Source organism: Spermophilus citellus (assembly GCF_964194105.1).
Source record: "Spermophilus citellus genome assembly, chromosome: 10".
Lineage (NCBI taxonomy): Eukaryota > Metazoa > Chordata > Mammalia > Rodentia > Sciuridae > Spermophilus > Spermophilus citellus.
The window spans coordinates 70,414,405-70,440,070 of record NC_138197.1 but is presented as its reverse complement, the minus strand read 5'-3'; the positions used below and the strand labels follow the sequence as shown (position 1 = coordinate 70,440,070).

Sequence of the window (25,666 nt, the reverse complement as noted above, 5' to 3'; positions counted from 1 at the left end):
GTTGTATATTTGTACATGCACATGATATAACCATATAATTTGGTCAATATCATTTATTCCCTAGTATTTCCCTTTTTCCTCATCCTCCTCCCTCCCTCCTCAGCTCTCCCACATTTTTAAAAATTTTCTCATTAGCTGCGGAAGCTGGCCTTGAACTTATGATCCTCCTACCTCAGCCTTCTAAGTCACTGGGATTTACAGGTCTGCACTACCACTCCTGGTCATCCACTCTATTTTAAAAGCTACTTTCTCTTCAACCAAGTGAGGCAGGGTGGAAAAGACTACTTCCTGAAGTTTTTTTTCCCTTTCCTTCCCGAGGAGGCCTCCTGCCCTCCCTTCACCACATATTATAGCAGAACTGAAACATTATCAAGCTGAGGAGGATTTCCACCCCTGGGCTCCAAGCAGGAATGAGAGAAGCCACCATCCCATGGATTTTCAAAATCAATACTGCCACAGCTGATAGTAAGGGTCCTCGGTGGGGCTGCAAGGTGAAAGCACCATGATGTTTCCTGAAAGTCACATGACTACAGTCAGAGAAAACCCAAAAGTATCCATCTGCATATCCCTTTTACTCTCATTCTTGTCCATGCCTATATTTGCCTTTTTAGCCTCCAAATTGCATAAAATCAGTTTTGGTCCCTTTTCTATGATTCACCCCCAAGAACAACATGGCAAAGTTGCCATCTGACTGAAAAGGAGAATACTGGCTTATTTGTGTTTTGTTTTCAATGGGGGAAAAGTGCAAAATATGGAGAAGACAGATAAATAATATCCAAATAGGACTCAAAGTTTCTTGATTCATCATCACAGACCACATCACTACTACCAAGAGTAAGCATTTACACTGGTGCCCGTCTGCCAGGCCCACTCTAAATGCTCTGACCTACTAACCCTTTGATTCTGCAAAAACCTTGTGAAGTATGAGATTGTTGTTTTATTTTACAAAGAGAAAAATGAAACAAAGAGAGGGCAAAATAAAAAGCCCAAAGTCCAACAGCAAGTGAGCTGAAATAGGGCTCAAGCTTAGCAGTCTGCCCTATGCTTGGGGCACCTCACATTCCTTCTTTGTTTGCTAGCATACTAGATTTTTTTTTTTTTAATTTTAGCTTTTAGTAGGACACAATATCTTTATTTTATTTATTTATTTTTATGTGGTGCTGAGGATCGAACCCAGGGCCTCGTACGTGCTAGCGAGCGCTCTGCCACTGAGCCACAACCTCAGCCCCTAGCATACTAGATTTTGACCTCACCTGTAAACATATTGCTACATTGACTCTTGATCCAAAAGTGGTACTGACGGCTCGAGGGGACAGACCAATGTCTTTAAAGAGCTTGGAGAAGGACTGCTGGAGGGCAATGCGGGGGCGCTCCTCTGCCACCACCACACAGGTCCGGATGCAGGAGAGGTTAATCCCCCTTGTCTGTAAGATACCCATGCCATAAGCTGAGTTAGTAGGATCAGAAGAGAACTGAATAGGTAGAATCACTGCTCTCTCTTTGGTCAGGAAAATCTGAGGAACTATTTTCTTGGCCCATACACACAGGAAAAAAAACAGCTTTTAGAAAAGAAGAAAATACAAACATTCCATTAAAATCATTACTCACATGTAAATCTGCTCGTTCTCTATTTCTTTCTTCTTTTATCTAAAAATCTTAGACTTTTCAATAATACATTCTATCTTTTCTCATTTCTGAACCTTAGATTTCTTCCTATTTTCTGGGACTAAGAGAAAAATAAATCTAGAACTTTGGATATCTAACCTTTTGTCTCTTTTTCATTCTTGAAGTCATACTTCTCAAAGAAAATTCAGTATTTTCCAACTTTCTCGTATGACAGAAATATAATCACTGTATACGCACATAAATGAGCTACCTTTAGCTGCGGGACAGTCTCCAATCTCTCATATTCTGAGGTTTTAAATTCTATTGGGAAAATTCTATGGGAGGTCATAGTTCCCTTTTATCTTTCAATCAGTTTTGCCTTCTCCACAGAGACCCACGTTAGACTCTGAAAGTATACACTAAATTAGGAAGTAAGAAGGGTTAAACTTCTTAAAGTTTACAAAATATCCATTAATTGTCTGGCTAGAAACAGGCAAATATGTCTGCTAACCCTTACTCTGGTATTAGCATGCCCTGGCCCCTTATTTTAAAAATCTCTTAGAACTGGTTACTTGTGGTAGTTACTTCTTACCTTTAGCACCTCCACTTGGTTTCCCAATCCTTTAGTGCAAAGCTCCATTACTGAGTAGGAGCAGAAAGTGTCCCTTATTTTGTACTGGTTGACAGTAGTGAGCCAGAGGAAAAGGTTATTTTCTAACTCCATAGGAGGAATTAAGATGGATTGGTGACCTGAATAGACACTGTAATGAAGAAAGGCAAAAGCTGATATTATCAATTCATCCTAAGATGTTTCAAAACGTCATAAACTTGGCAAATATTTACTGAGTGGGAAGGATAGTAGAGGGGTCGCATTAGATTGAAGATCTAAGAATCAACCTTATTCCCTTGCAATTCACAAGATACAGTAATCAAAAATAAAGCAGACTGTAGTAGGTGTGATAACAGATGTGAATAAAGGGCACAGAGTTCACAAAATAAAGAGCAATTCATTCAAGCTAAGAAAGCTGGGGCAGAGGTGGTAGGGTTCACTGAGTAGGTAGCACTAGAGCTGGGGCTTAAAGGAGTAGGAATTTGAGTGGCTAGGAGTGAGTGAGAACAGGGGCAGTATATTTCATGCAGAAGAAAAGCATATGCAAAGGCAAAGAAATATGGAGTATGTAAAGCTGTCAGAAATTGCATTTATGTCAGGCACAGTGCTGCACGCCTATAATCCCAATGACTCAGGAGGCTGAGGCAGGAGAATTCCAAGTTCAAAGCTAGACTTGGCAACTTAGCGAAGCCCTAAGTAACTTAGTGAGACCTTGTCTCAAAATAAAAAATTAATTTTTATTAATGGGAATGTGGCTCGGTGGTTAAGTGCCCCTGGGTTCAATCCCCATACCACAAACAAAAGAAAAAAAAGAAATAGCATTCTAGGGAAATCCTAGAGCACAGGGTACAAGGGGAAAGTGAGGCCAAAAGAGCAGGGGCCAAACTATAAAAGAGCTTAACTGTCTTATGAAGAAAGTCAGTCTTTACTTTTAAAAGTGTGGCTTTAAGTTGGGGCAAAACCAGCAACTCGGGAGTAAGGATGGGAGACTTGAACCATTGAAAATTGAGAGACAGAAGTGGTTACAGCAATAGTGAAGGTAAGGGATAATGTGGGCCTGAACCCTGACATTAAAGTCAGACTAAAAAGAAAGGAATGGCAGAGTCACATATCATATATATAATCTAGATCAGAATCACTAGGAGCTCAGGAATCCTGCATTTTTGTGATTGCTACCTCTGGAGACTGAAGTTATTAGGTCTGGGGAATCCTTATTAATTATTTTTTCCACAACAGATAGGTAATATGCCAATGTCATAACTAGATTTGAGGGAGGCATATCTCAGACAATGGTGTGAAAACCCAGTCATCACAATTATGAGCCACAAAAGGAGCTGTTTTTAATTCTGAAAGACCCAGAAATAATAATAAAAATAACACTAATAATAATAATAGTTATTATTATTTTTGTGTGTGTTGGGGTATACTGGGGATTGAATCCAGTTGTGATCCACTGAGCCATTATCAGCCTTTTTATATTTTTTATTTTGAGACAGGGTTTCACTAAGTTGCCGAGGAAGGCTTCAAATCTGTGATTCTCCTGCCTCAGCTTCCTGAGATGCTGGGATTACAAGTATGTGTCAGTGCTACACACAAAGGCACCGGAATAACTGAGCCAAAGGAAAGAATATTTCATTAGATGTGAGACATAAAGATATAGAAGTTGAAAATAATGCTCAAGTTCCTATTTTGGGCACCATAGTAGACAAACCTACCCTAACAAAGATGGGCATGTAGAAGGAGGATGTTACAGGCATTTTTGAAGCATTCATAATGTCAACCCAGAAGGTGAAGATGCAGGTCTGAGATAAGGTTTTCTGGGCAGATGGTGGAAGATGGGACCTGCTATTTCTCAAGAAGCAATCTGCCCAGGGCAAACATGCCACTTTCCAGCCACATGCTGTCATCCTATCCCATCATATTCCTTCCTGCCAAGCTTAGGGGGTATATTCTGGCTGTCAAAACATGTCATATTTCATCCAAGAATCATCCTTTTATTTGGCTCTGTTTCTAAAACAAGAATTACAGGATGGAGCAGAGAACAGGTAACAAGATCACTGCCATTTTGTACAAGGCAAAAATCTAACAGAAGTTGTTGGACTCAGTGGTGCATGCCTGTAATTCCAGCAACTAGGAAGGCTGAAGCAGGAGGATTACAAGTCAAAGCCAGCCTGGGTAACTTGGAAAGACCCTGTCTCAAAATAAAAAATAAAAAGGACTGGGGATGTAGCTCGGTGGTAGAGCGCTTGTCTAGCACGTGTGAGGCCCTGATGTGTCAATTCCCAATACTAAAACAAACTAATAGAACGGAAAAGGGAAAATACAAACAAAACTAAACAAACGTCAGATATAGATAAGGTGCATAAATTCTAGAAACATCAGCATTTTACTGAAACATTATAAAATTTAGGGGAGCAAAAGAAAGAAGAAGATTGTTATATTCCAAGTATACCCCATACATTCTGTTTCTTTGGCTTTTTCATCCCTACCTGCAGAGACACCAGAGTGCAAAGCCAAGTCCACAGTAAGGGTCAAGGCAGATGGCGATCTGCCGAGAAGAATACAACTCACACTGGAGCTTGATGGCTCTACAAAGAGCATTAACTGCAGAGTGGGACATCTGCAAAGTAAGGAACATGGAATAGGATGGAACTGGCATCCCACAGGCAGAGACACAGCTTTGAAAAGTTTAAATTCCCCAAACTCATCAAATGATATATTTTTTATTTCCTTAAAGTTTAACCTAAATCTAAATTAAACATCACATTTCTATTCATTAGCTAATACTGCATTTTATATGTGAACTTACAACTGCTTACTGACTTTAATGAGGAATCTGATTATTTGTTAGGATCTATGCTAGGTTCAGACACTTCAAAACCCAAATTCCTTGAGATAATGTTTTCCGGAAGAGCCAATGCTTTTACTTAAATATAGAAGGGACCCTTGATCCTCCGCCTACTGGCCTCTGGTTCAACCAGTTGGCCTCTACATCTAAAGTCTCCGGGACAGTGGTCATCTCTTTTTCTGTGGTCTGGCATACCAGCAGACTTTGATGAGTGAGTGAATACACCCAAATAATTTTACCTTCACTCCTGTAAGCATGCCAGTTGTGGAGACACTAAAATCAAGATATGCCAACATCTCAGGTGTAGGTGGTTTATACAGCTGAGGTAACCTTTTCCTGGGTAAATCATCTGCAATGAAAAGAAAAAACATCAATCAGACATGTTGGAACATGAAAACTATTGCTCTTCAACTGGTTTTCTGTGGCTTTGCTATGGCTGAATTTAGCTTCTGGAATTTGAAAAGCTCGGGCTTCTCATTTTTAACCAAGCCTCTCTGAGACAGGTTGGGGTTGAGGACAACATTAGACAATCTAAATACAACAAGTAAATCTACATCAGGTCAATTTATTTAACAGAAGTTTAGTAAGAAGCATACTGCTGTGTTCAAATCCTGGTTCTATTTTTCTCAGCTATGTGGCCTTTGTGTCTGTTTCCCTCTTCCTTAAATGAATAACTGTTGGGAAGTTAATTCACACAAAACACATTAAAGACAACAAATGACTGAGTGCATGCTCAAAAAGCATTAGTTGTTGATATGCTGGTTTCCAATTAAAGTTCATTATTTACAATTTAGTGCATGTTCTATTAATCACGGGAAGCTTTAAAAGTTGGACAGTTTTCCTCCAAGTTTACCTGGAAGACTTTAAGACTGGTAATTTAGAATTGGTAATTTTTTTCTCATTTATGATAATTCCCCCATTTTATGAGTATGTCAACCCCAAGGATGTCTGTGACCCAACCATTCAATGTCCATGTCCTAAAAGAAAAAATCCTGAGTTTTAAATCTCCATGTCATGGGTGCCCATTTCTGGTCAGACCAAAAACTTTCTCTATCCATCACCTTTGACCTATCATTGTGTAAGGTTGAGTCACTCGTGACCATTCATGTACCTAAAAGAAACCTTACTCTTGTCTGTACCCACAGCCCGTATTTTAGGTCTTCCTGCAATGTCACTGAGTCCATTACCACAGCACAATGGTTTGTTATCATTAATACCAACACAAATAATATATACCATTTGGGTTATATACGACTGTGCTTCTGCCTTTGAATAACAAATATAAAAATCTAGCTCAGCATCTGACACACAATAATCACAAATACTATCATCTCTGCATTTAAATCCATATAAATATTGTGGACGTAGATACTATAAAATACTTTATGAAAACAGGGTAGGAGGAAATTAATGGTTAAGAGGTGGGCAATAAGCCAAACTGGCCAGGTCTGCATTTCACTTCTGTAGTTTTCTTAATTTCCCTGTGCTTTGGTTGTCTTATCTTTGAAATGAGGGTAAAAATAGCAGCCATCTAAAAGCCAGGTATGGTAATTCAGAATTGGTAATTTACAGGTGTGTACCTATAAACCCAGGTACTCAGGAGGCTGAGGCAGGAGGATCATAAGTTAAAAGTCAGCCTCAGCAACTTAGCAAGACCCTATCTCAAAGAAAAAAAAAAAAGGCTGGGGATGGAGCTTAGTGGTTAAGTACCCCTGGGCTCACTCCCTGGTACTTAAAACAAACAAACAAATGTAGCAGCCAACTAAAAGGATTAGTGTTAGGATAAATTTAGGTAATGTGTTAAGTGAATGACACATAAAAAAGGCTCAGTAACAGATGTTATCATTATGATTCTATGCTAGGTATTTTACATCACTCAATCTTTACAACTCCCATTTTATAGTCAGTTCTATCTAGGTTAGTTAAGAATACTCAGAGAGTAGCAAAGACCTGAGAATTTTTAAAGTGGCTGAGTTCAAAACCCATGCTCTTCCCTATTCCACTGATTTTCTATCTATTCCTGGGTCTTACCTCCTTTAATATGAATACCACTTAAAATTCATGCATATTGTGGTTTTCAACCTATTTTCATATTATATCTTATTTGATTTTCTCAATAAATGTGAGTCAAGTAGGGCTAGGCAGTATTTTAGAAAAGAGTAATTTCAAGGTTAGACAGGAAATAATAAAGCTCTAACCAGAAACCAGGTTTTCTGATTCCTTGTACGATATTGTTTCAACTATATCACACCTGAAAATCATGGATCAGATCATCTCACTATTTTACATGGCCATACATTGAAAAATAATGGATCACATCCGGCATAAAAACCTAATGAACTTTCAATGATACCAAGAGTAACTTCTCGGTGCCTGGTTATTACCCTGCCGAGTACTTTAGGCTAATTGGATCCTAGGTTTTTGCCTCTATCTTAGCAGATGGAATGTGTGCCATAAAAGCTATGTCAATGTGTTTGGCACAGGATCTAGGAAATCTCAGTAAATGTTCTAGCTCCCATGACAGCTCAGGAGAAATCTCCCTTTTACCTGTGTCAATGATGGCTGGCCAGGTTTTCACATCCACAGCTGCTGCTGCTTCTCGGGACCTTAGTAACCTCATTAGGGTTTGAGTGGTGAGAATACATGCTGCTTTGCTGACCTATAAAACAAACAGCAATGAGCATCAGGAGGGTTAGCTCAATCTCTGGCTGCTGCTAAAAGCAACTCATACACCATACTACTCAGGGTAGTATCAGCTTTTCAAAGAATAAAGTCAATATCTTCCTTTTACACTTTGCCCTCTGGAAATATGTAACACTTAATTCTCTCAGAACAGCAGACTTCTTCACAACACAAGCTATTGCTTACAACAGTGATTTTCAAATATTTCATAATTATATTCTCAGTATGGATCCCAGAATCCTGTGATTTTATGAAGACCTGAATAAAATAAGACATGGATTTTGTAGTGCTCAGGGAATGAGAGGAGACAGATAAGAATGTCTGGAGTCAGTGTGTGCCAGTCTAGTGAAGGGGGAAAGTGACCAGGCTAGAAAGTATGCTGATGTGAGGACACAGATGCAGACAGACGCTCCCACAGACACTGTCCAGCTATGCACAGAAATGCAAACTGACCTACTTTGCTCAAAAACTGCCTCAATAGAAATAAATTCCCTTCCCTACTTTTCTGACCCACTTTGTAAGATATAACAAGGGCATTCTGTTGAAACAAACTTCAAAATAAAATCATTTGTGGTGAATATGGCTTTTATGCTACAGACTCAAGTTGCTGACAGAGTGGCAGTTCTCAGAGAAACAAATATTAAATAAATTAGGATTCTACAACCTTTTAGTACCTTGGCCAAGACTGCCTTCTGCTTTAAAGTACATTAGGATATGATGTAATGCAGATTTAACTTCAATTTTCATATGTAAAAATTTCTATCAACTTCAGAACAGGATTTGGATGTCATTTTTTTCCCCATATGGTGCTAGGGATCCAGCATGTCATACATGCCGTATGAATGTTCGACCACGGAGCAAAACCTCCAAACCAGGACATCTTTTAATACTATACCAAATGAATTTACAAAACTAACCAAATGACCAAATGAAAGTGATCTGCACTTGGGAGGATTTTTTTTAACCTTATTTATTTATTTTAATTAGGTATATATGACAGCAGAATGCATTTACCTTTCTATGGTTGTACAAAATATAGCATCACACCATAATGCGCAGTCATATAGGGTAATGATGTCCATCTCATTCCACTGTCTTTCCTGCTCCCATGCATCCTCCCCTTTGCCCAAAGTTCCTCCACTTTTCCCATGCCTCCCCCATCCCCATTATGGATCTGCACCTACTTATCAGTTTTGTGGGATTGACTTACTTCGCTTAGTATGATATTCTCCAACTCCATCCACTTACCTGCAAATGCCATAATTTTATTCTCTTTTAATGCTGAGTAATATTCTATTGTGTGTATACACCACAGTTTCTTTACCCATTTATCTATTGAAGGGCATCTAGGTTGCTTCCAGTTTAGCTATTGTGAATTGAGCTGCTATGAACATTGATTGATGTGGCTGCATCACTGTAGTATGCTGTTTTTAAGTCCTTTGGGAAATATATATATATATATATATATATATATCCTGAGGAATGGGGATAGCTGAGTTAAATGGTGGTTCCATTTCAAGTTTTCTAAGGAATCTCCATACTGCTTTCCAGATGGGTTGCACCAATTTGTAGTCCCACCAGCAATGTATGAGTGTGCCTTTTCCCCCACATCCTTGCCAACATTTATTGTCCGTATTCTTGTTAGCTACCATTCTGACTGGAGTGAGATGAAATCTTTTTTTTTTTTTTTTTTTTTTTTAAAGAGAGAGTGAGAGAGGAGAGAGAGAGAGGAGAGAGAGAATTTTTAATATTTATTTTTTAGTTCTCAGCGGACACAACATCTTTGTTGGTATGTGGTGCTGAGGATCGAACCCGGGTCGCAGGCATGCCAGGCGAGCGCACTACCGCTTGAGCCACATCCCCAGCCCGAGATGAAATCTTAAGAGTAGTTTTTATTTGTATTTCTCTAATTACTAGAAATGTTGAATATTTTTTCATATATCTGTTGATTGAATGTATCTTCTTCTGAAAAGTGTCCGTTCAGCTCCTTAGCCCATTTACTGATTGGGTTGTTTGGTTTTTTGGTGTTAAGTATTTTGAGTTCCTTATGTATCCTGGAGATTAGTGCTCTGATGTGTGTGTGGCAAAAATTTGCTCCTAAAATGAAGGCTCTCTGTTCACCTCATTGATTGTTTCTTTTGCTGAGAAGAAGCTTTTTAGTTTAAGTCCATCCCATTTATAAATTTTTGATGTTATTTCTTGCACTTTAGGATTCTTGTTAAGGAAGTAAAGCAATATGATGGAGATTTGGGCTGACTTTTTCTTCTATTAGATGCAGGGTCTCTGGTTTAATTCCTAGGTCCTTGATCCACTTTGTGTTGAGTTTTGTGCATGGTGAGAGGGGTTTCATTTCATTTGTTGCATATGAATTTCCAGTTTTCCCAGCACCACTTGTTGAAGAGGCTATCTTTTCTCCAATGTATATTTTTGGTGCCTTTGTCTAATATAAGATAACTGTAATTATGTGGGTTAGTCTCCCTGTGTCCTGTATTTGTACCAGTGGTCTACCAGTTTATTTTGATGCCAATACCATGCTGTTTTTGTTACTACTGCTCTGTAGTGTAGTTTAAGGTCTGGTATAGTGATGCCTCCTGCTTCACTCTTCTTGCTAAGGATTGCTTTAGCTATTCTGGGTCTCCTATTTTTCCAGATGAATTTCATGACTGCTTTTTTTGTTTCTATGAGGAAGGTCATTGGGATTTTGATTGGAATTGCATTAAATCTGTCTAACACTTTTGGTAGTATGGTCATTTTGACAATACTATTTCTGCCTATTCAAGAACAAGGGGAGATCTTTCCATCTTCTAAGGTCTTTTTTAATTTCTATAGTGTTCTGTAGTTTTCATTGTAGAGGTCTTTTGCCTCTTTTATTAGGTTGATTCCCAAGTTGTTTTTTTTTTTTTTTTTTTGAGGCTATTGTAAATGGGGTAGTTTTCCTCGTTTCTCTTTCAGAGGATTTGTCACTGATTTATGAGTGTTGATTTTGTATCCTGCTACTTTGCTGAATTCATTTACTAGTTCTAGAAGTTTTCTGGTAGAATTTTTTGGGTCTTCTAGGTATAGAATCATATAATCGGCAAATAGTACTAATTTGAGTTCTTCTTATCTGTATCCCTTTAACTTCTTTTATCTAATTGCTCTGGCCAGTGTTTCAAGAACTATGTTAAACAGAAATGGTGAAAGATAGCTTCCCTGTCTTGTTCCAGTTTTTAGAAAAAAAAATGCATTAATTTTTTCCCCATTTAGAATGATATTGGTCTGGGGCTTAGCACAGATAGATAGCTTTTACAATGAGACATGTGCCTCTTATCCCTAGTTTTTCTAGTGTTTTGAACATGAAGGAGTGCTGTATTTTGTCAAATGCTTTTTCTGTATGTATGGAAATGATCATATGGTTCTTATCTTTAAGTCTATTGATGTGAAGAGTTACATTTATTGATTTCTGTGTGTTGAACCAACCTTGCATCCCTCAGATGAACTCCACTTGAACATGGTGCACTATGTTTTTGTATTTGATACGCCAGAATTTTTTTGAGAATTTTTGCATCTATGTTCATTAGAGATATTAGTCTAAAGTTTTCTTTCTTTGATGTGTCTGCCTGATTTTGGAATCGGGGTGATATTGGCCTCATAGAATGAGTTTGGAAGTGCTCTCTTTTTCTATTTCCTGAAATAACTTGAAAAGTATTGGTATTAGTTCTTCTTTAAAGGTCTTGTAGAACTCGGCTATGTCTCCATCTGGTCCTGGGCTTTTCTTGGGTGGTGGGCCTCAAATGACATCTTCTATTTCATCGCTTGAAATTGATCTATTTAAATTGTGTATATCATCCTGATTCAATTTGGGCAAATCATATGACTCTAGAAGTCTGTCAATGTGTTCAATATTTTCTATTTTATTGGAGTATAAGTTTTCAAAATAATTTATAATTATCTTCTGTATTTCTGTAGTATCTGTTGTGATATTTACTTTTTCATCATGTATAATGGTAATCTGAATTTTCTCTTTCCTTCCCTTCATTAGCATAGCTAAGGATTTGTCAATTTTATTTGTTTTTTCAAAGAACCAACTTTTTGTTTTGTCCATTTTTTCAATTGTTTCTTTTGTTTCAATTTCATTGATTTCAGCTCTGATTTTAATTATTTCCTGTCTTCTACTGCTTTTGGTGTTGATTTGTTCTTTCTCTAGGACTTTCAGATATAAGTTAAGTCATTTATTTGTTTATTTTTTCTTCTTTTAAGGAATGAACTCCATGAAATACTAAGAGGAATGAACTCCATTCCTCTTAGTATTGCCTATATAGTATCCCAGAGATTTTGATACATTGTATTTGTGTTCTCATTCACCTCTAAGAATTTTTTAATTTCCTAGATGTCTTTTTCAACCCATTATTCATTCAATATCATATTATTTACTCTCCAGATATTGGAGTAACTTTTATTTCTTATTTTATCATTAATTTCTAATTTCATTCCATTATGATCTGATAGATTGCAGGTTAGTATCTCTACTTTTTTATATTTGCTAAGAGTTGCTTTGTGGCATAATATATGGTCTATTTTAGAGAAGGATCCATGTGCTGCTGAGAAGAAAGTGAATTGAAGGATGAAATATTCTATATACGTCAATTAAGTCTAAGTTATTAATTGTATTATTGAGTTCTATAGTTTCGTTGTTCAGCTTTTGTTTGGACTATCTATCCAGAGGTGAAAGAGGTGTGTTAAAGTCTCCCTGAATTATTGTGTTGTGGTCTATTTGACTCTTGAACTTGAGAAGAGTTTGTGTGATGAACGTAGACACTCCATTGTTTGGGGCATATAAATTTTTGTTGTTGTTATTATGTCTTGTTGATGAATGGTTCCCTTAAGCAATATGAAATGTCCTTCTTAATCCCTTTTGATTACGTTGGCTTGAAGTATAATTTATTTGATGATGATGATGGAAACCCCTGCTTGCTTCTGCAGTCCATGTGAATGGTATGATTTTTCCCAACCTTTCACCTTTAGTCTGTGGATGTCTTTTCCTATAAAATGAGTTTCTTGGAGGCAGCATATTGTTTTGTTTTTTTTTTAAATCAAATCTGCCAGTCTGTCTTTTGATTGGTGAACTTAGTCGATTAACATTCAGGGTGATTATTGATTATTATCATACACATGATCTGTATTGCCATTTTTGTTTATTTTTGGTGTTTAACTTGACCTGGTTTCTCCTTTGATTAGTTTTTGCTTTTACCTCCCTTTGCTGATTTTCATTGCTGTTCTGAATATTTTGCTGAGGATGTTCTGTAGTGCAGGCTTTTGAGTTGTAAATTCTTTTAACTTTTGTTTATCATGGAATGTTTTTACTTCATCATTAAATCTAAAGCTTAATTTTGCTGGATATAAGATTCTTGGTTGGCATCCACTTTCATTCAGAGGTTGATATATGTTGTTCCAGGATCTTCTAGCTTTCAAGATCTGGGTTCAAAAATCTGCACATATTCTAATTGGTTCCTTCCATATGTAATCTGATTCCTTTCTTTTGTGGCTTTTAATATTCTCTCCTTATTCTATATGTTAGGCATTTTCATTATAATGTGCCTTGGTGTAGATCTATTGTGATTTTGTACATTTGGCATAATGTAAGCCTCTTGAATTTGGTTTTCCAATTCATTCTTTATGTTTGGAAATTTTTCTGATATTATTTCATTGAATAGATTGCTCATTCCTTTGGTTTGGAACTCCCTTCCTCTATCCCAATAACTCTTAAATTTGGTGTTTTTATGCTGTCCCATATTTCTTGAATGTTCTGCTCATGGTTTCTGACCATTTTTACTGTGTTGTCTACATTCTTTTCAAGATCATATATTTTGTCTTCATTATTTGAGGTCCTATTTTCCAAGTGGTCTAATCTGTTGGTGATGCTTTCAATTAAACTTTTAATCTGGTTTATTATTTCTTTCATTTCAAGGATTTGTTTCTTTTGTTTCTCTCCCTATTGAAATAATCTTTTGCTTCCTGTATTTTTTAATGTAGCTAATTGTCAAAATGATCTTTTGCTGTCTGTATTTGCTCTCTTGTATCATCCTTTTATTCGCAGAACATTTTAATCATGTACATCCTGAACTCCTTCTCTGTCATTCATAGCTATGCTGGCTATGGATTCTAATAATGTGGTATCTTGATATGTTTGGGGCACTTTCTTCCCTTGTTGTGTGTCTTCCCTTCTAGCACTGTGGATCTGAGGCGTTACCGTTTTTACCCTATAGGCTTACAGTGTTCCTGTAGGGATCTAATACCTCTCCTTTGAGGTGAAGGACAATGTTATCAGATCCCAATATAAACAGTATACACCCTAAAAACAAATGTTTGTTATTAAGATGTTACAGTTTGGTCATAATGTATAGAAATGGTGAATTCAATTATTATCTACAATATACTCAGTAGGTTTGTAAAAAGATTTACAGTTTCTAATGGTGGACAAAGAACTGAGGGTGAGGAGTAGGATGATATGCTCAGGAGGTAGGAGGTGAGGATATAGGATATATCTTAAGAAGTGTGAAAGAGAAATCCAAAGAAGAAGATTTCATTACTGGTGTATAGAAATACATTTGGTTTATGGGTATTGACTTTGTATCCTGCTGAATTCATTAATTAATCCTAGAAGATTTTTGGATTGAAGACAGTGGAGTACATAAAACAAACACACATATATATTAAGAAAAATTAAAAAATGTTAAAAAGGAAGAAATTGGTGGGATAAAAGGAAAAAATATATACGACATAGCTATAATATATTATTCAGATGTCCCAGTTCTCAAAATCCTTGGTTTCACATATGTTGGAGATGTGAGGGCAGAAGAATGGCAGGGGCGGGGGGGCATATCTTGAAGGAAGAAACAGGATTGTTTTTGATTGGAAATCCATATCGTTCCTCCTTCCCTTCTCATCCAATAGGTGGGGTCAGCCGTTGTTAGCTGGTATCTCTGCCCTCAGGATGGTGGGGGAAACCAGGGTGTCACTGTAACGGGGTAGTAGCTGCTGGGAGGGGGGGGGGGAGTTAGAAACTGGGTACCTGGCCAGACGGAGTTCCAAACTGGGTGTTGCCTCTGCTGAAGATGGTGATGAAAGTGACCCAAGATGGAGGCTCTTTTAGCAGTGGGCTGTCAGGTTGTGTGTGGGGGAGCCGAGTGACAGTGAGTGGACAATGAGTTCAGAGACAAGCTCTGTGGCTGCAGTGTGTGGCTGTTGGATGACTTCAGAGCCTGTGTGAGGTTCTTGGGTGCAGGCAGGCTACTACCAGCAGGGAACTATTTCCACTGCTGAAGAGTCCCAAGGAGGCAACTGGAAGAGCCTCACGTTGGTACATGGGGGTCCACGTGGGAGAGTCAGCTGGAGTTCCTGTGTGGGAAGCTGCTGGGTGGCCAGCGTGAGAGTGGTTTTGGTGATTTCTGCTGGGGTGGGGGGCATAGCTGAAAGTTCTGTGTGGATGTTGATGGTGTCTGCTCGGGTACCTAATTGTGTGGACAAGTAATTGGGAGATCTACTCTGATGCTGTGACCTGGAGCCTTGGACAGGCACAGTGGTTGTGATTCCCATGCAGGAGCAGGAATATCGCTCAGAGAAGCAGTATTCTCACTACTTGAGTCCCAGGTCATGGAGCGACACAGAATACTGAATCCCTCTGGCCTGCCATCATCTCCCTTGACAATATTAATTTTGCCTATCCAAGAGCATGGGAGATCTTTCCATCTTCTAAAGTTTCTTCAATTTCCTTCTTTAGTGTTCTTTAGTTTTCATTATAGAGGTCTTTCACCTCCTTTGTTGATTCCCAAGCATTTTATTTTTTTGAGGCTATTATGAATGGGGTAGTTTTCCTAATTTCTCTTTCAAAGGATTCATTACTGATGTATAGAAATGCATTTGGTTTATGGGTACTGATTTTGTATCCTGCTACTTTGCTGAATTCATTAATTAATCCTAGAAGTTTTCTGGTGGAGTATTTTGGATCCTCTAAATATAGAATCATGTCGACAGCAAATAATGATAGTTTTGAGCTCTTCTTATCCTATCGGTGTCCCTTTAATTTCTTTTGTCTAATGGCTAGAGTTTCAGGGACTGTGTTAAATAAAAGTGGTGAAAGAGGGCATTCTTGTCTTGTTCCCATTTTTAGAGGGAATGCTTTCAAATTTTCTCCATTTAAAATGAAGCTGGCCTTGGTTTAGCATATAGCTTTTACAATGTTGAGGTTATGTTGCTACTATCCCTAGTTTTTCTAGTGTTTTGAACATGAAAGGGTGCTGTATTTTGTCAAATGCTTTCTCTGCATCAATTGATATAATCATATGATTTTTATCTTTAAGTCTATTGATTGTTGAATTATATTTACTGATTTCCATATGTTGAACCAACCTTGCATCCCTGGAATGAACCCTACTTGATCATGGTGCACTATTTTTTAAAGACATTTTTGTATGTGATTTGCCTGAATTTTATTGAGAATATTTGCATCAATGTTCATCAGGGATACTGGTATGAAATTTTCTTTCCTTGATGTGTCTCTGCCTGATTTTTATTATCAGAATGATACTAGCTTTGTAGAATGAGTTTGTAAGGGTTTCTTCCTTTTCTATTTCATGGAGTAATTTGAGGAGTATTGGTATTAATTCTTTTTTTTTTTTTTAAAGAGAGAGTGAGAGGGGGGGGGAGAGAGAGAGAGAGAGAGAATTTTAATATTTATTTATTTTTTCTTAGTTCTCGGCGGACACAACATCTTTGTTTGTATGTGGTGCTGAGGATCGAACCCGGGCCGCACGCATGCCAGGCGAGCGCGCTACCACTTGAGCCACATCCCCAGCCCCGGTATTAATTCTTCTTTGTAGGTTTTATAGAACTCAGCTGCTGTGAATCTGTCTGGTCCTAGGATTTTCTTGGTTGGTAGGTTTTTTTTATGGTGTCTTCTATTTCCTTGCTTGAAATTGATCTGTTTAAATTGTATATGTCCTCTTGACTCAGTTTGGATTGATCATATGCCTCTAGAAATTTGTCAGCATCTTTGAGGTTTATTATTTTACTAGAGTATAAATTTTCAAAATAGTTTCTAATTGTTTTCTGTATTTCAATAGTGTCTTTTGTAATAATTTGTAATTTATTAGAATGGCTAAGGGTTTGTCAACTGTATTTATTTTTTCAAAGAACCAGCTTTTTGTTTTGTCAATTTTTTGAACTATTTCTTTATTTTCAACTTCATTGATTTTTTGCTCAGATTTTAATTATTTCATGTCTTCTACTTTTGGAGTTGGTTTGTACTTTTTCTAGGGTTTTGAGCTGTAATGTCAGGTTGTTTGATGACTTTTTCTTCTTTTAACGAATGAACTCCATGAAATGAACTTTCCTCTTAGCACTGCTTTCACAGTGTCCCAGAGATTTTGATAGGTTGTACTGGAGTTCTCATTTGCCTCTAAGAATCTTTTTTTAATCTCCTCCCTGATGTCTTCTGTTATCCATGTGTCACTCAATAGTGTATTGTATAGTCTCCAGGTGTTGGGAGTAGCTTCTCTTTTCTATTACTGATTTCTAATTTCATTCAATTATGGTCTGGTAGAATGCAGGGTTCTCTCTCTCTCTCTCTCTCGTATTTGCTATGACTTGCTTTGTGGTATAACATATGGTCTATTTTGGAGAAGGATCCATGTGTTGCTGAGAAGAAAGTGTACTTGTTAGTTGATGGATGAAATAGTCTATATGTGTGTTAAGTCCAAATTATTGATTTTATTATTGAGTTCTATAGTTTGTTTAGTTTTTGTTTGGAAGACCTAGCTAGTGGTGAGAACAGGTGTATTAAAGTCACCCAATATTATTGTGTTGTGGTCTGTCTGGTATTTGAGAAGGGTTTGTTTAGACATTTATGATTGTTATGTCTTATTGATGTATGAATTCCTTAAGCAGTATTAAATATCCCTTTTTATCCCTGTTCATTAGCTTTGGTTTGAAGTCCACTTTATCTGATATGAGAATGGAAACCCTGCTTGTTTACGTGGTCCATTTTCCCACCCTTTTACTTTCAGTCTGTGGATGCCTTTTCCTGTGAGATGAATGTCTTGAAGGCAATATATAGTTGGGTCTTTTTAATCCAATCTGTCAGTCTGTGTCTTTTAATTGATGAGTTTAGGCTATTCACATTCAGGGTAATTATTGAAATATGATTTGTATTCCGGGACATTTTAGTTTATTTTTTGTTTTTAACTTAAGTTGGTTTCTCCTTTGATTGGCCTTTCATTTAGTGTAATTTTTCCCTTTGCTGATTTTTATTGTTGTTTTTCATTTCCTCCTCCTGGAATATTTTTCTGAGGATAGTCTGTAGTGCGAGCTTTCTCACTATAAATTTTTTTTCGTTTATCAAGAAAGGTTTTTTTTAATCTTTTATGTGTCTTTATTTTATTCATTAATTTATATGTGGTGCTGAAGATCGAACCCAGTGCCTCACACATATGAGGCAAGTGCTCCACCACTGAGCCACAACCCCAGCCCCATGGAAGGTTTTTATTTCATCATCAAATCTGAAGCTTAATTTTGCTGGATATAAGATTCTTGGTTGGCATCCATTTTCTTTCAGAGCTTGGTATATGTTGAGGTTTGGGTTGAAAAATCTGCTGAGATACAAATTGGCCTCCCCCTATACGTGATCTGATTCCTCTCTCTTGTGGCCTTTACAATTCTATCCTTTTTCTGTATGCTAGGCATTTTCATTATAATGTGCCTTGGTGTAGAACTGTTGCCGTTTTGTATATTTGGTGTCCTGTAAGCCTCTTGTATTTGTATTCTTCATGTTTGGGAAATTTTCTGAAATTATCTCATTGAAGAGATTATGCATTCCTTTGGTTTGAATCTCTGTGCCTTCCTGTATCTCAATAACTCTTAGATTTGGTCTTTTGATGCTATCCCATAATTCTTGGATGTTCTTTTCATGATTTCTTACCATCTTCACTGTGTGGTCAACTTTTTTCCAGATTGTATACTTTGTCTTCATTATCTGATGTTTTGACTTCCAAGTGATCTAGTCTGTTGGTGATGCTTTCTATTGAGTTTTTTATTTGGTTTATTGTTTCTTTCATTTCAAGTATTTATGATTTTTTTCAGAATCTTTCTTTCTTTTCTTTTTTTTTTTAATTGTTTTTTAGTTGTAGATGGTCACAATACCTTTATTTATTTTTATGTGGTCCTAAGGATCGAACCCAGTGCCTCACCTGTGCAAGGCAAGCACTCTACCACTGAGCCCCAGCCCTAGCCCCTTTGACTCACTCTTGAAGTAATCTTTTGCTACCTGTATTTGCTCCCTTATCTCTGTGTTGGTGTGATCAATTTCTGCCTGTATATGTTCATTTAGGTCATTCTTTTAAGAATTTTTTTTAAATATGGACACAATATCTTTATTTATTTTATTTATTTTTATGTGGTGCTGAGGATCGAACCCAGGGCCTCACATGTGCAAGGCAAGTGCTCTGCCACTAAGCTATAACCCCAGCCCCCATTTAGGTCATTCTTTAATTCACAGATCATTCTGACCTCCTTTTCTGTCATTTCATCAACTGCACTGTCCATGGATTCTTTTATTGTAATATCCTGGTTTGAATGGGGCACGTTTTTCCATTGTTTTTTCATGTTGTCTATGAGTCTTCCTTTCTTGCAGTGTGGATCTGAGGTATTAACAGTTTCTACTCTATAATCTTATAGTATCTGTGCAGATTATCTGTACCTCACCTTGTTGTAGGGCTTCTAGTCCCTGCAGGTGACCCACGATGGATGGTACTGCAACTATAGGTAGTGGTGGCAACAGCAGGGTGGGTATCCCAAGATGAATGCAACCTCTTTCAGAAATGGAGCTGAAAGGGTAGGCCTTACAATGGCCTGGGCTGCCTGTTCCGAGATGCAGCTGCTTCTAGACCCTATCTGTTGTCATAAGGAGAAGGCTACTGTGTGGGGAGGGCTATGACGATGGCTGCAGTGTCCCATGATGGAAGTGGGTTAGTCCTGGGCTCCCATGGACTCCTGGGCAGGTCAGCGGAGCTGGCCCCGTGTCGGGGCCTGAGTTCTGGCATGGGTCTGCCAGTCAGTGGGGTGGACTGGACCTAGCCTGGACCTGGGCTCCTACGTAGGTCCACTTGGGAGGATTTTTGAGTTAGGCAAGTAACACTTGGTTACTGTGCAGAAATGTCAAACAGACAACATGTTTTAAGCAGGGGGGACACAAATTTTACAGAGAATTGCTAATGAGAACTTCACCTCCTTAATGTTCATGATTAATGGCCATAATTCTATATTTCACCAAAAACAACTTTCCTACACAGTTCCTTCACTGAATAATGATGATTACTTTGGAGACTGAAAAAAGAAGATTTTTTTTAGGAGAAAATTTTCACTTCCTGGACCAACAAAACTGGAAAATTAGTAAGGATCCTTCGTTGTTGTTTTTTTTTTAATTTTTAATATTTATTTTTTAGTTCTCGTCAGACACAACATCTTTGTTGGTATGTGGTGCTGAGGATCAAACCCGGGCCGCACGCATGCCAGGCGAGCTCGCTACCGCTTGAGCCACATCCCCAGCCCGATCCTTCATTGTTTAAGTCTCGATCTTATGATATGAAGACAATGAAAGATACAGTTGGTACTTACATCAACAATCATGCGAACAGTGGGCAATGTTGCAGTAAGGTTCTGAGCATGAGGGGGTCGGACAGTCACAGGTATACACCCTGCATACAGGCACCCATAGAATGCAGCAATTAACTCGATGCCTGCAAGACAGAGGATCCTGTCAGGAGAGCCATTTAATCAACTACTATCACTAAGAAACTAAATGTGGATTTTTCAAAATCATGTGCCAGCTGGGTCATTCAGATCAGAACTTAATAATATAAATTTCTTCTGTCAGTGCCTTAAGAACAAACTGAAGGCAAAGCAGCATATAAAACAACTTAAAAGAGAAGCCAAGAACAGATAACAAGGAAGATATCAGAAGTAAACCCTTGAAAAATACTTGAAGCATGTTCATATTGTTACTTGACATTACTTATTACAGAAATTGAGGAGTTTTAACTAAGAAGATAAAATAGGAAATGAAGAAATGAGGAACATTTAAATTTTTATAAAAATATTAGAAGGCTGATATAGGAAGAGTAATTGGACTTCTTAATTGTTGTTTACTCAATTTGTGTATTTTAGGGATGCAAAATGTGGCTCAATTTGAAGACTCTGGGCGAGAGATCTCCTTAGGATGTGCTCTAGTCTGTTGCTGAATCATTAATTGATAGTTGGAAGACAACTATATGGGAATATGGCAGGAGAGATTCCTACACCAGATGATCTAAGAAATCTCAGTATCCATGAAAATAAAATGCCATAGTAAAGTATAATAGAGTGAAGGGAAATAAGGGAGATAAGTGACCAAAGAAGGTTGGATATTTGAGTGGATTATGTGGCTGGCGGACTAGGAATAAAGAGAATACTCAAATATTTCATCTAATATTTGGTGACAGCAAACTGTTATCAAATAATCCTGTTATCAAATAATCCTAACCCTCTTTCTATGAAGGGAAGGTTATGACTAAATTAAATTAGAACATCAAAGATAAAAGCAACAACAGAGGAAACAAAACATCAATCATAATAAAAAGAATGTTAAGTCAACAGAATTCAAAAACAACAATCATTTGGAAGCCAAGCAAAATGGTCCCATTCCATCCTAGAAACAAGGCAATCATTTTTTGTTTGTTTGCTTTGTTTTTGGGTGCTAGAGGTTGAACCTTGAGCCTTGTGCTCTACCACTGAGCCATACTGGCTATCCCCACCCTTTTTTAAAGGGACAGGGTCTCATTACATTGTCCAGGTTGGCCTTGAACCCCTGGGATCATTAAATCCTCCTGCTTCAGCCTCCCCAGTACACTCCCATGAGTATATACCACTGCTCAACCTCAAATCATCTGTTTCAAAAGTTTTCAAAAGCCAGGTAGTTGAAATCTTCATTCACTCATTCATTTGTTTAATAATTACTAGATGACTTTTATGTGCCAGGCACTGATAATGGAAATAGAAGAGTAAGTCAAAAAGACAGAATCTCAAGAAGAGCTATCACACTGCACAACTCTGGGGTATGTCACCTGGCTCACACCTTAGTTTATGGTACATGGTTGCTTGGTGTTGGGAAATACACAGTACCACGGTCATAGATGGTAGCTCAGAGTTCCTGACCTCTCCTACTATGTAGTCTAGTCTTGGAGTTTAGTAGTCTACCAATACAACACTTACCAGGTGGATAGAGCAACACAACGTTATCTCCTGCATTTAGATGTCCTTTGTCACCAAGAACTGATGCAATCCTCTCTGCTCGCTTATGAAGCTGAAGGCAGCTGGCTGTGCATACAGTAGTTCCCTTTAAACATTATTAGAAAGGATAAGCAGATCAAAGTTCATCAAGAAAATAAACCACCAAGGGAAAAGCACAACCAATCTGACATTACACAACCAAAAGGGTTGTGCTTTGGTAGATTATCTTTTGCAAACTATTACTTAGTATCAAAAGGCAGGTATAAGATTCCTTTTTTTTTTTTAAAAGTGTTGTAGATATTTAGGGCATATTAAAATTAACCTAAACACTTATTTATAGTATTTTTCCTTAAAGTAGTTTTAAAAATACATATGATCTTTTATTTTTTTAAGTGAGGAAATAAGAGTAAAAGTAAATTAATAAAAATCAAAATAGGATGAGAGCAGGTGTGAGGTAAAGACAGTAAGTGCTGGTTGAGTGGTCACGCACATCTGCTGTGTGTACAACACAAACCTGGCTCTGAGTTTGCTAATAGTGAAGATGCAAACAAACAAAAATAGTATGCAGAATCTACCAGTTAATAATAAAGATGAGGAGACCCTTTCCTTCTTGTTTTGTTTTAATATTTATTTTTTTAGTTGTAGTTGGACACAATATCTTTATTTATTTTTTATGTGGTGCTGAGGATCAAACCCAGGGCTTCACATGCACTAGGCAAGTGCTCTACCACCAAGCCACAACTGCAGGCCTCTTTTCCTGATCTTGACAATAATTTTTCCTGTGAGTCTTCATAAGTTTGACTGAAGAGGGTTTTTTGAACCCTTCCTTGTGAAACACGATACGTATAAGGGAAAATGGAAAATATGCACATAACTTAATGAAAAATTAGTAAGTAAGCATTAGTGTAGACACCAGAAGGATAAGAAGAAAACCCTCCTAGCTGCTCAGAAGCACCCATGATAACCACTATCTTGATGTTTTTGTTGGTCACTGATTTCTTTTTCTTTATATTGTTAACATTCATGAATAATTTTCAATTGTAAATGAATGGAATTGTGTTGTATAAATTCCTTTGTGCTTCACTTCTTTCTTTCTTTAGGTGGTGGGTGTGTGCTAGAGATAAAACCTGGGGGTGCTTTACCAATGAGCTACATACCGAGCCCTTTTTATTTTATTATTTATTTATTGGTAGTACTGAGGATCAAACCCAGAGCCTTGACATGTTAGGTTAAGTACTCTACCAGGAGCTACATCCCCAGCACTTAATTTTTTTAGTTTTCAGTGGACCTTTATTTTATTTATATGCAGTGCTGAGAATTGAACCCAGTCCCTTGCACATGCTAGGCAAATATACTCCCACTGAGCTATGACCCCAGTGGACCCCACCCTTTTTTTTTTTAAATTTTGAGCCTTGCTAAATTGCTGAGGCTGGCCTCAAATTGTGATTCTCCCATCTCAGCCTACCAAGTCACTAGGATTACAGAAGCAAGCCACCACACCCAGTTGGTTTAATTCAACATTATTTATGAGTCATCATGCTGTTTTGTGTACGTACAATTATTCCTTTATGTTGCTATATAATATTTCATTGTATGAAGGTACAACAAGTTATTCATCCACTTTCTGGCTGATGGACATTATCATTCTTGGACATGTATTCTTATGCTTAAATACATGTTTCAATGGAGCACAGACCTAAAAATGTAACTGCTGCATCTCTAGATTGCCAGTCTTCAACTTTACTGGATAATGTCAAATCATACTCCAGATGGTTGTACTATTACCTGGTCTTTTAAAAATAAATATATATTATATGTAAACTTACACGCAACATGGTATCATGTCATCTGCCAGAGGCTGCAAAACATTTTGGTTAAGAATGTGTGCTCCACAAGTTAGGGTTCAAATAAATGTAAAGAACTAATTTCTGCTTGGTTAGTACATGCTGTATGCATGTACTGAAATAACAAACTGCACCCCATTAATATGTACAATTATACTTGTTAATCAAAAACTGAATGTTAAAAAAAGAGCTAATTTCCTACTCCTATCACTTATTAGCTCTATAATCTCTGTGCTTTGGTTTCCTCATATCTAGAATAGGATTTTCAGTACATATTCAATTATTACATTTTATATCATATTTTCCCTTATACATAATAAATATTTTCTGAGTCATCAAATATTCCTCTGTAACACTGTTTTTAATGGCTATATACCATAATTTATTTAGTTGATTGTTTATTTTCAGCATTAAGGTTATAACACTAAAATTAATATTCCTTTGGCTAAAGTCAGGGTTAAATTTATAAGGCTATTTCTTTTTGAGCTGGGCAGAGTGGCCTATAATCCCAGCTACTCAGGAGGCTGAGGCAGGAGGATCACAAGATCCAGTCCAGCCTCAGTAACTCAGGAAGACCCTGTCTCAAAAAAAAAAAAAAAAAATATGAAGGACTGGGGATATAGTTCAGTGGTAGGATGCCCATGATTCAATCCTTAGCACCACAGTGGGGAGAAAAATCATTCTGGTTCATGGCACAAGAGCAAATTTTAGTTTAGTAACCACAATATTCTATGCACGAGAGAACAATGTATGGTTAATAATCTGGTGGCCTAGGCTTATCCAAGGCAAAAATACAAGAATATATAGAATTAAATGAATTATACGCACTTTGAGCAGTCAATCATTTATATTAAAACAAGAAGCAAATTTAAATTTATGCTCACAAACAAATATCTGGGGTATGGATTTCACAACATCCACAACTTAAACTATATCCAAGCCTGGGAGTGAGGTGGGAAGTGACCAGAATGATGGCTTTAAAATATATATATTTTTTTTATTTTAGTTGTAGATGGACACAATATCTTTATTTTTATTTATTTATTCTTATGTGGTGCTGAGGATGGAACCCAGGGCCTCACACATGCAAGGCAAGCACTCTACCACTGAGCTACACCCCCAGCCCCAAAATGATGGCTTCTTAATAAAGTATAAGAACCTTAGTGAATGAATCCACAGACTTGAAGAGAAGCCCACTGCCTGAATATTTGGAGCAAGGAAGTATCAGAGTTTTGTCTCACAAAAGCAGTTGTTCTTAAAATTTTTTTAATAATTTTCACTTTGATGCACAGCATACTTCTCTCATTAAGATTTATCACTACACACATTCTCAAAACAAACAAACAAATGAATCCCCCCCCCCCCGCAAAAAAAATTAGATTATATGAAGACAGGGCAGATAAGGGCAAGTCAGTTAAATTCCCTAAGAGATCCAATAGGCTTTTCCAATTTGCCTCTGCTCGTGAGAACTGCTATAATTTGGTCACAATACTTTCAATCTGTGACTCAATCATTAATAAGTTAAAGAAAATATATCAGACTACCACAGAATGGAAAACAAAAAAAACAAAAAAAATACAATATTAGCCAGGCGCATGCTTGTAATCCCTGTGGCTTGTGGGGCTGAGACGGGAGGACTGCAAGTTCAAAGCAAGACTCAGCAAAAGCAAGGTGCTAAACAACTCTGTTTCTAAACACAAAACAGGGCTGGGGGATGTGGCTCTGTGGCTGAGTGCCCCTGAGTTCAATCACCTGTACCCCCCCACCAAAAAAAAAAAA

At 37.4% G+C, this 25,666-nt stretch overlaps 1 protein-coding gene across 3 annotated transcripts in view; it reads right to left on the bottom strand.

Moving 5' to 3' along the window:
* DIP2B (disco interacting protein 2 homolog B) overlaps positions 1 to 25,666 on the bottom strand; it is a 249,975-nt gene that overhangs the window by 11,857 nt on the left and 212,452 nt on the right. For all 3 annotated transcript variants that reach the window (XM_081309072.1, XM_081309070.1, XM_081309071.1), the window contains 7 exons: positions 22,026 to 22,149; positions 20,394 to 20,515; positions 7,611 to 7,722; positions 5,303 to 5,412; positions 4,705 to 4,835; positions 2,198 to 2,366; positions 1,254 to 1,424 (listed from right to left, as the gene is read on the bottom strand). In XM_081309072.1, coding sequence (XP_081165198.1) covers positions 1,254 to 1,424; positions 2,198 to 2,366; positions 4,705 to 4,835; positions 5,303 to 5,412; positions 7,611 to 7,722; positions 20,394 to 20,515; positions 22,026 to 22,149 — 939 coding nt within the window. The remainder of the gene's footprint in view (positions 1 to 1,253; positions 1,425 to 2,197; positions 2,367 to 4,704; positions 4,836 to 5,302; positions 5,413 to 7,610; positions 7,723 to 20,393; positions 20,516 to 22,025; positions 22,150 to 25,666) is intronic.